This window comes from Chroicocephalus ridibundus, chromosome 2, assembly GCF_963924245.1.
Source record: "Chroicocephalus ridibundus chromosome 2, bChrRid1.1, whole genome shotgun sequence".
NCBI lineage: Eukaryota > Metazoa > Chordata > Aves > Charadriiformes > Laridae > Chroicocephalus > Chroicocephalus ridibundus.
The window spans coordinates 119,584,941-119,599,752 of NC_086285.1; the positions used below are offsets into that span (position 1 = coordinate 119,584,941).

The following is a 14,812-nucleotide window of genomic DNA, read 5'->3' on the forward strand; positions in this document are numbered from 1 at the left end:
TTTCCAAGTAGGATATTTGAGAGCTGAAAAGCAAGCAAAAACATAATATATTGCAAGCTTAATAAGCAAAATACCTGTACTGACTGAATGAGGAATTCCAATTAATTTTTTTTTTAATGATTTGCGGGGTTGAGGTAGGGGTTGAGTTTAATGATTTGAGGGAGGGGAGCAGAGTTGGTTGCTTTGCTACCATGCCACGGCTGTACTTTCTTTGAAGACATGGACATGCATGAATGTGGAGAATTCCCATCCAAACAGATCTTTTAAGTCCTGGGAGTGGGGAAGAGCATGGGCTAAGGAGCTGTTCTAGTTGCATGTCAGATTATTTAAGTACTGACATCAAACCTAGAAGTTTGTGTTTAAGGACAAACTCAACCCGAATAAATAGAAAAGCTTCCTTCTCCACAGAGAGCAAGCGCGCTCCCCTCCACCCATGCTCTAAGATGGGCAGCTGGTGCGTCTGAAAGCAAAGCAGTGTGGTTGCATTAGCAAGGTGGCCAATCAAAGCTAGTAAATCTATTAGACTTGACTGGATTGAGCTCTAGAGCAGCTGGTGTCTATAGTTGCCGAATAGAATGAAGTAGTATGTACCTCAAAATACAGAGAGAAAAAACTTTTTTTTTTTTTTAAATCCTCTTGAGTATGGGCTTCTCTCCCATCCCAAGTTTACCTAACACAGGTAGTTTTTCTTCTTAAGGGTTTCTTTGTGTTGAACAGTTTTTGGAGGAGGAGTGAAAATAAATATATGCAGTGTATCTCTTAACTTGCTTCAGATATGCCTGAAGATTAAAATATGTACTGGGGAAAGAAAGAATATCAGTGAACTGGCAGCATCCTGTTCAGCTGGATAATAAGATGTTTCAGAGTGGCAATGTTGAGTGCTGAGTTCAGGTAAATACAGCATGAAGAAATTGAGTGTCTTGCTTGTGATTGAGATTTTGAATTAAGAATATCCCCACTTTGCAGAACTTGCTAACTTCAATTTTTAAATACTTACCCGGCTTCATAAACCAGTTCTGATCAATATTTCTGTTAATCAGAAATGCCAAAGCTTATGAGCTGAGGAACCAGCAGCAAGGCTCCTGCTAAAGCTGAGTTGATATTGCAATGTGGTCTCCATAAAAAGTGTTACTTACACAGGGCTATTTATAGGTCCGTTAGCCTTTCAAGGCTCTAAGCACAAATGAGTATTGGAATCTGTCAAAAGAGTCCAGACAGACAGGAAAAGATGCTGTGGAATACGTTGTTTCACTAGGGACCACAGAGCTGTCTGAAGTTGCCATAAAGAGAACCCAGACCTTTAGCATACTGTATATCATAATTAATATAAATGTTTTCTTTTTAAATTAGATGCAACAGTTGGAGTTAGCGCAAATGCAACAGAGGGAAGCCAACCTCACAGCTTTGGCAGCCATTGGACCAAGGAAGAAAAGACCACTGGATTCATCAAGCATTGAACCTGGGCTGGAGGTACGGAGATGACTTGCATATTGTTGTATTTTTCGTACTGAATTATTTTTATCTTTCCCTGTTGGAAGAAGTGAAAATTCTCTTACACAAAATGGCTGGTTACATACTGTAAGAAAACTAGTCTGTGTGTTTGACGCTTGGAAGGATTGTTTCTGGTAAATTTGATGGGGATGTTTAATTGTGTGGTATAAGAAGAACTGTGGATAAGAGCATTGTGTGTAAAGGACTTGAATGAAATGATAACTCGGAGAAACTTGTGTCTGCAGTGGAGGGTAACATGGTGGTCTTCCACAGCAGCTGGTTGTCATGGCCCCTCAGCTGAAGTTGGTTTGGGTGGGTTTTGAAGTGGCTTTTACTTTGACATTTGGCTGTGGACTTTTTTCCATGCACAATGCGTAACTCTCAAATATACTGTGAGTTTGCCTTGGCTAGATCCTCCTGAAAAAGCAATAAATAAATAAAGCTAGACCATTCGGTTCCTGCAATGAGCCAGGTCACCTTTTCTGGCTCATGCTGCATTTTAAAAGTGCCTTGAAAGTGCTTTTAACAAATCGTGGTCAGAAGAAATCTCTTAATTGTGTTGGAGATTAACTATTTCTGGGACCTGGGAAGCTTATGGGGCTGCAGAAGTTCTTTCCAAGGAGACTGACGGCCTACTTCTGTTAGGGTTCATCTTGTCTGGAGATGGGAGAAATGTGTTGTGGGCTGTCATTCAAGTGTTGTTGCCAGTTTTGCCCTTCTTTCGTACGACGCATCAACATTGCTCAACAGCTGGTTGGCTTGTGACCCGAGAACAGTGAACAGTCACCTAAAAAGTAACTCTTGTGTGGAAGAAGTGGTGGTAAAGTTGTCCTTTCTGATAAACCTTAAGTCTTTTTCATGCTTATGGCCTAGGAAGCTTAAATAGATGCTAGGACTGAAAATACTCTGGTGTTTTTGTATGCCGGAGTCTGGAAGGACCTTGTATAAAGCTCAATTATTTGCAGTGTAACTGAAACAGTGGTGGCATCTGTCCTGTAGGTTTTCTCTCAGCCTGGAATGTGACAAGAGACCTCTCTATGGAGGTGAGGTAGACTTGTTTCTCTGATATTTTTTTTAATTCTTTTTTTTTTTTTTTTTTTTGCCTCCTGACATGGAGACACAATTAGCGTTTAAGCTCCCTGTTTACCACAAACGAAGTGAGGGAATCTGTATCTAAAGAAGCTGCAGAAAGCAGCATTCCCAGCTTTTGAGCAGCTATTCTTCAGTTCTTTGAAGTTTTTTAATACACTTTCACATGAGGCTGAAGGTGTAGTTATGTTTTTTTTACAATACCACTGGAAAAACTTGAAAAAATGAATTTAGCACAAGAACAGTTTTCCTCATCCTTTTCTCATCTTCACCCAAGCTTCTATCGAGTAACTATTCCTGTTCTTCGTAGTGGTTTTCTGTAATTATTGCCGGATTTGTTTCTGAATATTTAACAAGTCTGCCTGTTAGGTACTTTTCAGTTATTTCTCATCGTCTGCGGTGTGTCTGCTTTATTAAGCACTTCATGAGGTTGTGCCAAAGTGAGACAGATAACGATGTTGCTATTCAAAGGTGGTGATCCATTATTTAATTGTCAGTTTAAAAGAACATGGACATAACGTGCCTAAAACTAACGATAAGCCTTGACAGCATATCATTGCAACAAATTTACCTGCTGTATTTTAAGGTGCTTCTCATATAGATTGAGAATTGCAACTAGACTGCATTGCAAGGGCAGTAGGTGAAAGTAATTCTGCCAGTGAAACTGCTTTTGTTTCTTGCATGCGATCTTGCATTCCAGTGCCTAATACTTAAGCTTCATGCTACCAGAAAGCAATTCTCGATGGACTTTTTTTGTTTTTTGTGAAATTATGCAAGGTAGCATACTTGAGAAGGATGTTTAGACTTAGACGTTTAAGTGTCCCAATATATCTGAGCAGGATTTATAAAAGGCTTAAGACTTCTCATGTAGAATAAAGAATGGTTTTGACAAACACTCTGTAGTTCAAGAAGCAGAACATTTGTAATACATTCATGATAACATGGCAAAACATCCTGAGCAGTAAACAACATTCCATTCTTCAGAGATGAAAGGAGGTCTTTGAAACTGAAAGCAAGTACAATATGGCCTTAGGCTGATACACATTCGGGCATCTTTAAAATCATCTTTTGGGGCAACCTGTCTGAGAATAATTTAAACAGGCAGGATGTACTTTCTCATTTCAAATTGCAAACACAGACAGCTTTGCTCTCAAGTAATCTTAAATGTCAGAACTTCCTGACTATGCAATGGCAAGGAGTAAATCTGTGCATAATACTCCTGCGACCATTTTTTTCTTTTTTAAAGCCTAATATCTTGGTAGATGGGTATGGTGGAATGAGTTGTCCCTGAATATGAATGATACTTTGACGGTATTGAATGAAATCACTGATGCTAACTGTGTTCGGTTTTTTTAACTGAGACTTCAACTTTCCTTGGATAATGTTCTTTGTGCAATGTTTGTGTCTCTTATGTCCCTGTAAGAGCAAAGTTGACTCCGTTCAGCTTCTTTTTATCTTTACCTGCCACAATAATTAAAGGAAAGGAATTGTTTCAAGCCATTATTGATGTAAACTGAAGCCCTAAGGTATTTGGGGAGACAGGGAAGAAATAATCAGTTACAGTATGTATTAAAAAAGTGAAACTCCATAAGCAAATTTGTTACATATTTGCCTTTCTTTATTCAGTACCAAAATGTAATGGGTACTGGAAGAGTGCAACTCAGCTGAGTGGGTTGGTATGTATCTGCTACCTTCTGTTGCAGTAACAGTAAGTGTGAAGGGCTAAGAACAGCATTTTCGTAGCATACCATGTTTCCTTTCTTCACAAATGAGTATATGTATTTAATTGGGATGGTTCTTCAGCCCTAGGTATCTGCTTCCTCCATACTCTGCCACTTGGTTTTGCCACGTCTTCTGGAAAGTCTTTTCCCTGGGATAGTTGTTTGCCTGATTCCTGCACATTCATCCTGTCTTGTTCTCTGAAATTCTGCTTTCTTTACTTGGTCTTTTAAGGACACCTATTAAGGATTATTTTAATCTGGAAACTAGAACATGTGGTGATGTGAGCACGTTCTTTACAGCTGGAAGCCTGCTTACCATCAGCCACATCATTTTATAGCATGGCAGGTAGCAAATAAAGAAAAAGGTTCTTGCCCAGAGGAGTATCTGTCAACTGATTGGACCTAAAAGCAATATAAAAAGGGTAAACAATATCTTGCCATGATTATTGCTTATGTATCACTAAACTTGAAATAGCAGTAGGTGCAAATCCATGAAGATCATGGAATGAAAAAATAAGGCTAATGCTGTAAGCTAATTTAAAAAAAAGGGGGAGGGGGAGAAAAAAAGACATCAGTATAATGGGAATTCTTTTCCCCCTTCTGGTTGGAAACACTGGTTTGGGTAGTTTTACATGTTCTCTTCACTAGGACTTAACATTTGAATGGTATTGTTCAGAAAGAGTAATTTGAGAAAGCCCTTGTAAGAAAACCCCTCTATTGTGAAAATGTGTTAATTGGTGCTACTTGTATTCCAGAGGTGGTAATATCTTCATCTCTCTCATTCTAGTCCCTCCGGACACTTCTGGATACAATGAGGGGGAGAGTCCTTTGGATTTCATTCATATGTGTTTTCGGATTTGTGTATTTGTTACCCACCTCTTTTCCTTTTTGGGGGGGCGTGTGGTGAACAGTAATGAATTAAAGGGTGGGAAGAATTGAAAAATAACTCATCTTGAGAACGCTTCTAAAACAAATCAGAAAAAAATAAACTTGAGGCCACAGACTTACTTTCCCGATTCTGTGTTCTGTTTCATAGTTTTTATTGGTTGGTAACATGCCCCATAATGCTTTCAATGCTGAGAAATAGTCAAGGATTATTTTGGATTAAGTTTTACTGCTTCTCTGATGACAAAGCTATTTTGGAAACAATTTTCTCTCATTCTCACTGTAACTGGAGTCTTAGAAGTTTGAAAACCCTTGCAGATATTTAAAGCTTTTTTTTTTTCTGTGAGGAAACAGGCTGCAGTTATGAGTCCGTAAACTTTCTTTCCTTCTATCCAAAGGTGTCCCGGGTCTCAGCTCATCTTTGGTCTTGAACTGAGAGCAGTATATTTGTGCCGTATCACACATCAGAAGGGAGGAGAAAAAGTCTAGATACGTTTTTGAAAGTGGAGTTAGCAGTTACTCTTATGGTCAGCTTCTGAAGACTGTGGTTGGACCATTCTTCTGCTTTATAGAGGAAAACTTACTTGGATGCCTGCACTTCTGTGTAATTTTTTGGGGAAGACTGCTTTCTTATGATCCATTTTCTGGCTCAATGATAACACGTTAACTAATTGAAAAAATGCTGCAGTCTGTCTTGCCCCAAAGTGCTGTTGGTGGTGTGTCCTTCACTTGCCTTCTTCCGGGTTGGTCACATTGACTTACTCGGGGTTAAATCTTCTGTCTTTTTTTTCTGTTTGCCTGAGCTGATGGCAAAGGAAATTTCCTCCTTCCAGATACTGCTTGTGGCTGTTCTGTCCCCCACCAAGACTGGCTGCTCTGTTAGTACATGCGAGTCTTGCCTTGCCACCCATAGTCTAGCTCTGCTGCGGAAACTTAGGCTACTGCAAGTAGCTGCTACAGAAGTAAATGATGCAGCTGGTATCTTGGGGTCAGTGCAGAGGCATTCAAGTACTTTCTGTCAAACTCCAACATGCATAAAATAACGCGATACTTCCGAGGTGATGCACATCTTCTGATACAGCAATCCACAAATAAGCTTGTATTGTCCTTCTGGGAAGACATTTGGCAAGGAGAAATGTCTTGTTTACCACACTGGTCATTGTTCCATTTTTAGTATTGACTGTGGGTGGAAAAAGCAAGCGTGTTGTCTTCTCTTTTGGGCCAAGGTCTCTGCCACATCTGATCATTGTTAGCAGAACTTAAACTTATCCTTCTTGCTTTACAGCTTAGGATGCCGGTATGCAAGTTGATCAGACATATTCTATATGTATGTGGTGCATGTTTAAGCTTTGGAAATGCTCTTTAGGCTGACCTGGGAAGAACCAAGCTTTTAAGCATCAAGTCCTTTTCTGCAGAATGAAAGAAAATGACAACTATTCCAAATGTTTGGGGAAGAGAGATGTTTTGGTTTTTCCACTGTGTGACAATCAAATCACTCTTTTTGGCGTTTGTGGGAGGAATGTGTGGTAGTTAAGGGGTATCTGGCTTTATGCTCTTATAAGTGGTAGCTGTAGAAGTTACGGCCGCCTTTCTGGCCATGAGCTCTTCTGATGAGAGGACACACTAGCATAATTCATCAACTTCAGTATTGGTATTAAAGATGTGACTGTGTCTAAATGTGAATTAAATGCTGAAGTTGGCTCTGTAGCGAATGGATGATAGGTTTGCAGCTCCCTGTATATCCATGGGGCACAGAGAGGCTGCTGGCTGGTGCTTGGCATTGGTACATGATAGTCTGCTAAAATATTTTCTTAAAAGCTGCAGAAAATGAATTTAAGAGCAATCACTTTAAAATGGACCTATACTACTTGCATGTAAGTAGGCGTTCAGAGTCAGGCTACAAAATCTATTTCCGCACTTGGGGGGTTTCCCTCTCTTTCTCTTTGTGTCTCTGTCTCTATCACCCCTTCCTCCAGCCCATTTTGAGATTTAGGTCTGAAGTGATACAGGAGGGTTTTTCTTTCTTCTATTTTGCATACGCTTAACATATGCACACTCTTGATTTGAGTCTCTGGTTCTTATTCAGGCTGTCAGGCCAGTCGAAGAGTCTACAGCGTGGTCATACCTTTGGGGAAGAGGGGAGCTAAAAGTGTTACTAGAATTATAAAATGTGGCTTCAGCATCTTACTTATCTGCTGCACGACCTAAGCACAGCCCTGTCAGCTGGAGAGTTTCAGTTTCAGCGCTAAATTTCCTGGCTGCTGTCAGTCTAGGCCATACACTTGATGTGAATTTTTTCCCATGTAAATAGGCAAAAATATTCTCGACTGCCATTCACGCTCTTCAGAAATACAGTTCATTGGCCCATATCGTGCCTTCTCTGTGTTAGAGATGAACTTAATTCTTCCTATGTGTGAAAGATATCTGCAATTTAAATGACTAATTGCATTGTAGCTTTAGGCTGAACATATTGGTAATGCGCAAATGTTGATGACATGTGAAGGGTCAAGAGATTTATAATTTAGTTGACAATACATTGCTTAAAATGATGTGGCAAAGAGCCAGAAAATTTCAGCTTAATAATTGTCTATTAACTAACATGACATATTTGTATAGTATTCATTACCTCCAGGTACAGATTAAGCATCTGATGTAGCCATACGAAGTGACATGCGTACATGAATCTTGGGCATAATAGTGAATAAACTGACATTACATTCGCAGTAATTTGTTTCAATATGTAAAACATGTTGTTGCCTACATTTGAAAGGACTTGTAGGAATGTTGCAATGAAATCTGAGGAAAAATGCGTAGTTGAATAGTGCCAGATCTATATAACAGAGAACAGCTTCGTGACGCTTTTTGTAGACTACAGTGGATAACATCATAAATATACACGTTTGTTTTCAGCTGCACAAGAAGCAGCCTGGAAATAGAGCCTTTCAGACATTGGCTTGATCTAACCTAATGGTCTACAATGTTTAAAAAACCAACGAACCAAAAAAACAACCACTACCCAACACCACCAACCTTATTTTTTAAAAATATCATATTTTTATAAATATTGAGTAACGTAGTATTTTTAGTATTGTGAATGTGGAAGTACTTCGAGTAGACTGAGTGAGGCTTGTTAGAATTGTCACCAACGTAATATCAACTTTTTTCACTTTGTTTTCTCTGGACTAAATTATGCACTTATTTGTACAAGCAAAACTTCCACAATTCTAGCAGGGTCTCTTCCTTCCTCCTCGCTCCTGGGAGAGACCCAGGAGAGTGTTTGAGCACTCCACAGTTCATTAATGGCTTTTTAACCCTTTTTTCCTCCTGTAAGACAGGAATGTGTTCCGTATCTTACAGCTGGGAAACTAATGTACAGGGTACACTAGGTATCACAGATACCAGTGTGACCACAGGTGACAGAGCTGGGGGTTGCTGGATTGCTTTTGCTGGGCTGCCCAGATGCTTTTGCTCTGATTCATGAGATGCTTTTACCACTTTCCAAGAAGGTCTCTGCTGCACGCAGCTGTAATTGTTCAGTGTTTGGAGATGTCATTGAAAACTGTCTCATGACTTTGCTTCCTTCTGCTGGTGGTATTTTTATAATGTGCAGCAGAACTGCCATGACAGTTCGCTCTCTTGGGATCTTGGCTCTGAGACTGGGGTGTATTTGTGCCACACCAAAAATTAAAATGAGAACTCTTGGCTTGACTTTTTAACACTTGACTGAATGGGTTGCTCCCTTAAAGTGTCCCCCTCTTAAGAGTTTAAAATTTTGAATGCGATTTGTGTGAAGCCATTGAATTTGAGAAGGGAGAACGTACCCTGCCAGGAACAGCTCACTGACCCTCACCTGGACTTGGTGGGAAGGAAGGTGTCGTCTGACCTCTTTGAGCTTTGTATCGGGGCTTGTAGACTAGCTCTGAGCAACTTTGATACCCTTGTCAGAACCTGCGATCCAGACTTGTAGATCGCATGCTCCAGATACCTTGAAGACTAAAAATAAGGTGATGATGGTAGCTCTGGTAAAGGAAGAGCTTGTTGTGAGCTGTGCCTCTGTATCAACTCGACTGTCGCTTTTTCAGAGAGAGTTGGTATTTAGTTCTCGGTCCAGCCACTGGAGAGAGCTCTAGAGATCTTAAAACAGGTTTCGGGAGGAACCTGTCAACAAAACTAGCTGCATGACAGGCGTGGGACTACAGCAGGAGCTCCATAATGTCTTCTGCTGCCAAGATCAACGAGAGTAACTGATCTCTGTCAGGTGTACGTAAAAGGCTCTGAGGATCAAGAAAGGGTGACAGCGTGTGGCTTTGGCAAAGTTGCTGATTTGACTTGACTCTGAGGATAGGCCAGAAGCAGGACTGCAGCTGTTGTGACCTCCTGGGGCTGGTTTTAAGCCAGCTGGTGGTCTCGGTACTGTGAAGGGTGGTTTCCAGTGGTGCAGAGCCATGTTGCTGCAGTACCTTACCTGGCGTATGAACAGGGTCTGTCAGCTGTTGATACCTGGATTGACTGCTAGTATTTATGCTGGTAGTTACCCCTCCTGGGCTGCATGTCTCCACATGGTTTCTCCTTTTGGAAGGAAAACGTGGTACTGGGCGTCCAGTGAAAGGCAGGAACTTCAGGATAGGGCTGACATTTTCCCTGTGGAGGAGTGTTCATTACCAATTTAAAATAACATAAATTTAAAAAAAAAAAAAAAAAAAAAAAAGAGAGAAAATGAAAAAAGAAGAAAAGAAGTTGCTAATAAAGGCACTAATAATGAGATGTTTCAGAAGGGGAGTGCAGGCTGGTTGCAGTACCCTTTGCTAGAATTAGTTCTACAGGGATGCATTCTATATTCACTTATCTTTGTAGTTGTCTGTGGCCTGTTTGAAAAGCAGCATTTTTCACTTTCCCTCAGAAGAGGCTCACAAAGCTGTCTTAGGGTAGGCTGAAGACTTTTGCAGTGAAGAATCCCCCAAAATAGCAAGACACAAGCAGTCGATGCCCAACTGGGAGGAATGTAATAGAGATGTCTGGGAGCAAGGAGTAGGCTGGTGTTGTTCTCACCAGGGTTATTAAGGTCTCAGACGCAGCGTGGGGGGAGCTTCTGTGCAGGAAGGGATATGTGAGCTGTAAAGGAGAGGACTGCTGACTGTTTGCCTGGGGCCGGACAAGATTGACCTGCTGCCCAAGAGGAACTTGCTCAAGAGGAGGCTCTGAGAGCTGAGCAGCAGAGGAACCTCCCCTAAAGTGTCCCTTGTGGCAGCTGGAGAGCTGAAGTCTTGGGCACTTCTTAAATAAGGTCTCGGACATTAACAGAGGCACCCGTGATGGTTCATTTTGATGTGCAGATGGCATCTTAATTTCAAGTGTTTTCACTTTTGGTTCTCTAAATCTTTTATTACAAAAAGACAGGCAGTACATCACCCTCCACTGCTTGGTCCAAAGTCCAAAACAAACCTGTGAAAGACCAGGAGACAGTATCCAAAAGGAGTTAGTGCTCATCCCCGTATAAACTTATTTCAGAGTAAGTTCCCCAACGCAGTCCCAGTCTGGACTGCAATGACCTAGGCTGTCTGTTGGCTTCTTTAATTTTAAACCATCATGCACTTTGAGAGAAGGACCTTTTCTTTTAACTTGGATGTGGTAGCAGCTGTTGGTTGAGATATGTTCAGTACCTAGTGAAAGAGCTCCTGGCCCCTGAAATGCTGTACTCAGTAGCTCTGATAAGCCGGTGTGATGCTCCGTGAAACTGAGAAGTATGAACTGGCTGCAAACACGAGTCGGGGAAAAGCTTTGGCTTTGGGAGTGATATTACAGCATAACATCACTTTGCGTCTCTGCACTGGGCATGATGGGTAAGAATTTAAGAATAAAAAAAACTCTGTCTCAAACATGGGCAGCTTGGCACTTCTGCCCTATTGTAGCATCTTGCAGCTCCAACAGCTTCCAAAGCAGGCTCGGGGGTTTGTGCTGCCTGCCTCCTTTTTGTAAGGGAGCGAGCAGGATTGAGGTCTCTTTGTTTGGTCTCTTTTTAAAGGTAAGACTTCTAGTCTAATGAGTATTTAGAGAGAAAATACTTTCACCTCCAGAAAGTTCTTTGAATTATAAAGGACATTGCTGCTGGGTTACTGAAAACCCTTGGGGTTTGTTTCATTTATAACATTGCCTCAGGCCTTCTGCTGCATCCTGTTGGATTGACCTCCTTTTCAACCCGTGCTGGCAGCTGCATTGCAGCGCTATCTTTTCCCTGGATCCTTCAGGGTTGTCATATGACAAACTTGAACTGTGACCCTTTTGTGTCTTACCAGGACAGCAGTGCCCTCTCTGTGTGATGTGGCCAGCAGTCTTCCCCACGCACGCATTTGTTCCAAGCCATTTAACAAACTGAAAATTTCAAGTGATGGCATTTCATAGTGTTTAATAGTATCGACTGTAAAGCAAATGAAATGGTGCTGAATACCCTGCATGCTGCTAGTAAGAAATACAGCTTCCATTTCTGCAACATGCCCTGGGTTTTCTGTGGTTAGTGTGTGCTCTCTGGTGAATCTCTTTATTTTTTTAATAAATTTCAATGCTTTCCCCCTAACAACAGTAGCATTCACTGCTATAGATAGTCCAGCACTGGTATTTGTTTCTAACATATGGGGCTTTTAACCAGATTTCTCTAAGCAAAGTGGGCAAAGTCATTTTGCTGAAGTCTTGCAGAGAGTGTTAGGGTAAGAATTGATATAGTTAACACGGCATCCGAGCAACACCGTCTCCAATTGGTGTTGATGCTGGCAGGCATTGCCTTGCTGAAGTTACAGAGACTGAGCACTCATATTTGTACAAATTGCATTCATTACCGAGAACCCTCCAGTAGTGATAAGAGACTGGCTGTGTAGCATAGATTGGCTCCAAGATAAGTAGCCAGTCTATTGTGCAGCTCCTGGTAATCTTCCTCCTCTCCGCCCCTAATAATAAATCTTGGGGCATTTTGGAATGCGTGGGGGTTGCTCATTCCAGTAGCCTGAATGTATAACTACTAAACATCATCATCTTCTACCAACTGTGCTTTCATAACCAAGTGAGGCAGCCGACTGCGATGAATAGGCTCGGATAGTGTTCCGAACATGTGGATGATTCGACTCTGTGTGTTTGTTGCTCCCTTAAAGGACAATTCACAGGTGAGGGCCAGGGCAGGAGTTCCTCCCGGACGTGTTTCAAGGCCAGAACCAATTTGCAGTGATGGTTTTCTTCAAGAAGAGGTGGGAACGTCTGGAGCTTGGGTGTTTGCAAGTGGGAGTAAGAACCTTGCGCAACCTGGGGCTCTGCACAAGAACCATCGTAGTACCATTTTTGAGTTAGCTTGTCCTTTCTCAGTGGAAGTGTCTGTGCAGTATGACTTCAGTGAAATCAGAGTTATTTATCTTACCATAATAATAGAGGTTTAAAGAAAGATAGAATTTTCTGGTTGCTTTGACTGAAATAAACCATCAACTGGCAAGTGCTTGCATTGTCTTTTAAAGTATCTGATCTGCAAGGAATTCTGAAGTGCTCGTTTTCAACATGTAAAGCCAAACATCAGCAAGCTAGTCTCATGCAAGTAGCCAGTATAATCCAACTAATGTGGTTAAAAAAACCCCCTTGTATTTACATGGAATTCTAATGTTGTTTTTCTCTCTTCCCGCTCCATTTAGGGTTCGAATCGCAATGGAGTTGCTCCTGGATCATCAGGTTTTGGCCTTACGAAACAGCTGCTCTGTCCAAGAATAACCCGTGTCTGTCTCAGGGACTTGATATTCTGCATGGAACAAGAGAGGGAGATGAAGCATTCTCTAACCTTGTACCGTGCTCTTCTGAAGTGATTTAAATTTACATTTCACCTTGCTCTCTACTGCCAAAGAAAACACTGAAGCATTGTTGCACTGTCTTGAAATTCCAATTTCTGGAAAATGATCCGTTGTAAGGATAACTTCTGTTTACAGATAAACATTTTTATTAAATACCTAACTTAGCACCTGTAGGGTTTTTAATAATGTTTGGCTTAAACCAGTCTGTAAACCAGTGAAAACAGAGCTGCACACACAAGCACCTCTGACTACCTGCCTGCATTTCACTGACTCGCAGGCTCTGAGGGCTTGATACGTGTACCTAGTTTATGTGTGTCACTTGCTTCAGTACTCCAGAGTCTGCAACATCTGTTCTACGTGTAGTGCCTTCTCCTAATCCAACCTTATTTAGGGAAACAAATAACACTTTAAAGGCACTGCATAGCATGGCAACTGTATTTAATCATGAACCAGCAGTCAGTCAACATGCTAATGTATTGCCTGTCTCACTCAGCATCTCCTTAAATTTTCTGGGTTTAGAATTACTACTGGATGCTTGTTCGTGGAGACCAAAGTAGCAAGCAAAAGGAATGAGGGGTGCTTTCTTGCCCCACCTTGCCTCAACTGCCCTCCCCCCTTTCCTCTGAGAAGGTGTCTGAGGGAAGGTGACCAAATTGGTCGTTCTTGTGATTGAAGTACATCCAGACAGTGTAGTTAGGGAATACTTCGATGTTTGGGGAAAATTTGGAGTTACTAAACTTGAGTTTCGCAAGGAGTGAAGGAACCTGAAAAGGAAGGGTAAACAGAAGAAACAGTTTATCTTTCTGTAGATATAAAAAATAGCATTGAACCTGAGCATAGATGTAGAAAGAAATGAACAAAAGCAACCTGTGCTGACTGCAAAAAAGGGAAAACTTGAGCTGCATTGAAACTTTGCAGCTGGAGTCTCTCTTAAGGAGAAAAGCAGAGGTTGCAACGCACAGGATTCACTGCTTTACTTAGAATACAGATTTAATACTTTAACATGGTATAACAGGGAAACTTCCCAAACAGAAAGTATTGAGACAGTTGCCTGGTTTCCATTCAGTGAGGAGGATGACTCCGGGTTATTTACATTGTTAGAAGAGATTCAAAGATTTTCTGCTTGCTGGTAAAGACCGCTTTGTGGTGGAAGGAAAGCCGTCTGGGTCACCCTTCTCCCCAGCCTCCAAACATTTTTGCCTCCCATGACGCAGTGCTGTATAGCATGGCTAGTTCCTAGGACCGGTGGGAAAGGCACTAACTCTTTTGAATGGCTTCCTGCTGAAAGTTTTTTCTTTTAAGGAACAAGCTTCCTATGGTTATTTGGCATGCTACTTCAAAACTCGAAGTGATGATTCAAACGCCCTCCACCGTCAGAACCACTGCAGATAGTTGCCAAACTCAGTAAGTTGTGCATTGGTTATGTTTTTTGGGGTTTTTTTTGTTGGAACAGTAGTAAACAAATCTAGTAAATGAATGCTGTAAATTATTTATATATGTATATATAGCATATATATATATAAAAGAAAAGCAGTACTCTGACTAAGCTATAGTTTGCAAGATATTGATGGCATCAGGCAAAATTGTTTTGTATAATTAAATGCTTAGCTTTACTTTTTATGTAAAGTGCAGCATTTTCCATATTTGTGTACTGTATCTTATTGATCAGATGTTTAAAATTATTTTAAATACTGCATTAAAGCAATTATTTTATTAAAAATAATAAATCGATAACTTCGTTTCCTTACGTGAGAGATTCAGCGTCTGAAGCTGTCATCCCTATGACTAATGGCGTGTCTCTCGAGAGTG

At 41.0% G+C, this 14,812-nt stretch overlaps 1 protein-coding gene across 2 annotated transcripts in view; it reads left to right on the forward strand.

The window, feature by feature from the left end:
- Positions 1–14,603, forward strand: part of TAF4B (TATA-box binding protein associated factor 4b) — a 76,683-nt gene extending 62,080 nt beyond the window's left edge. For both annotated transcript variants that reach the window (XM_063326751.1, XM_063326752.1), the window contains exons 14-15: positions 1,351–1,470; positions 12,851–14,603. In XM_063326751.1, the coding sequence (XP_063182821.1) occupies positions 1,351–1,470; positions 12,851–13,018 (288 nt within the window). In that variant the 3' untranslated portion in view covers positions 13,019–14,603. The remainder of the gene's footprint in view (positions 1–1,350; positions 1,471–12,850) is intronic.
- The last annotated feature ends 209 nt before the right edge of the window (positions 14,604–14,812 follow it).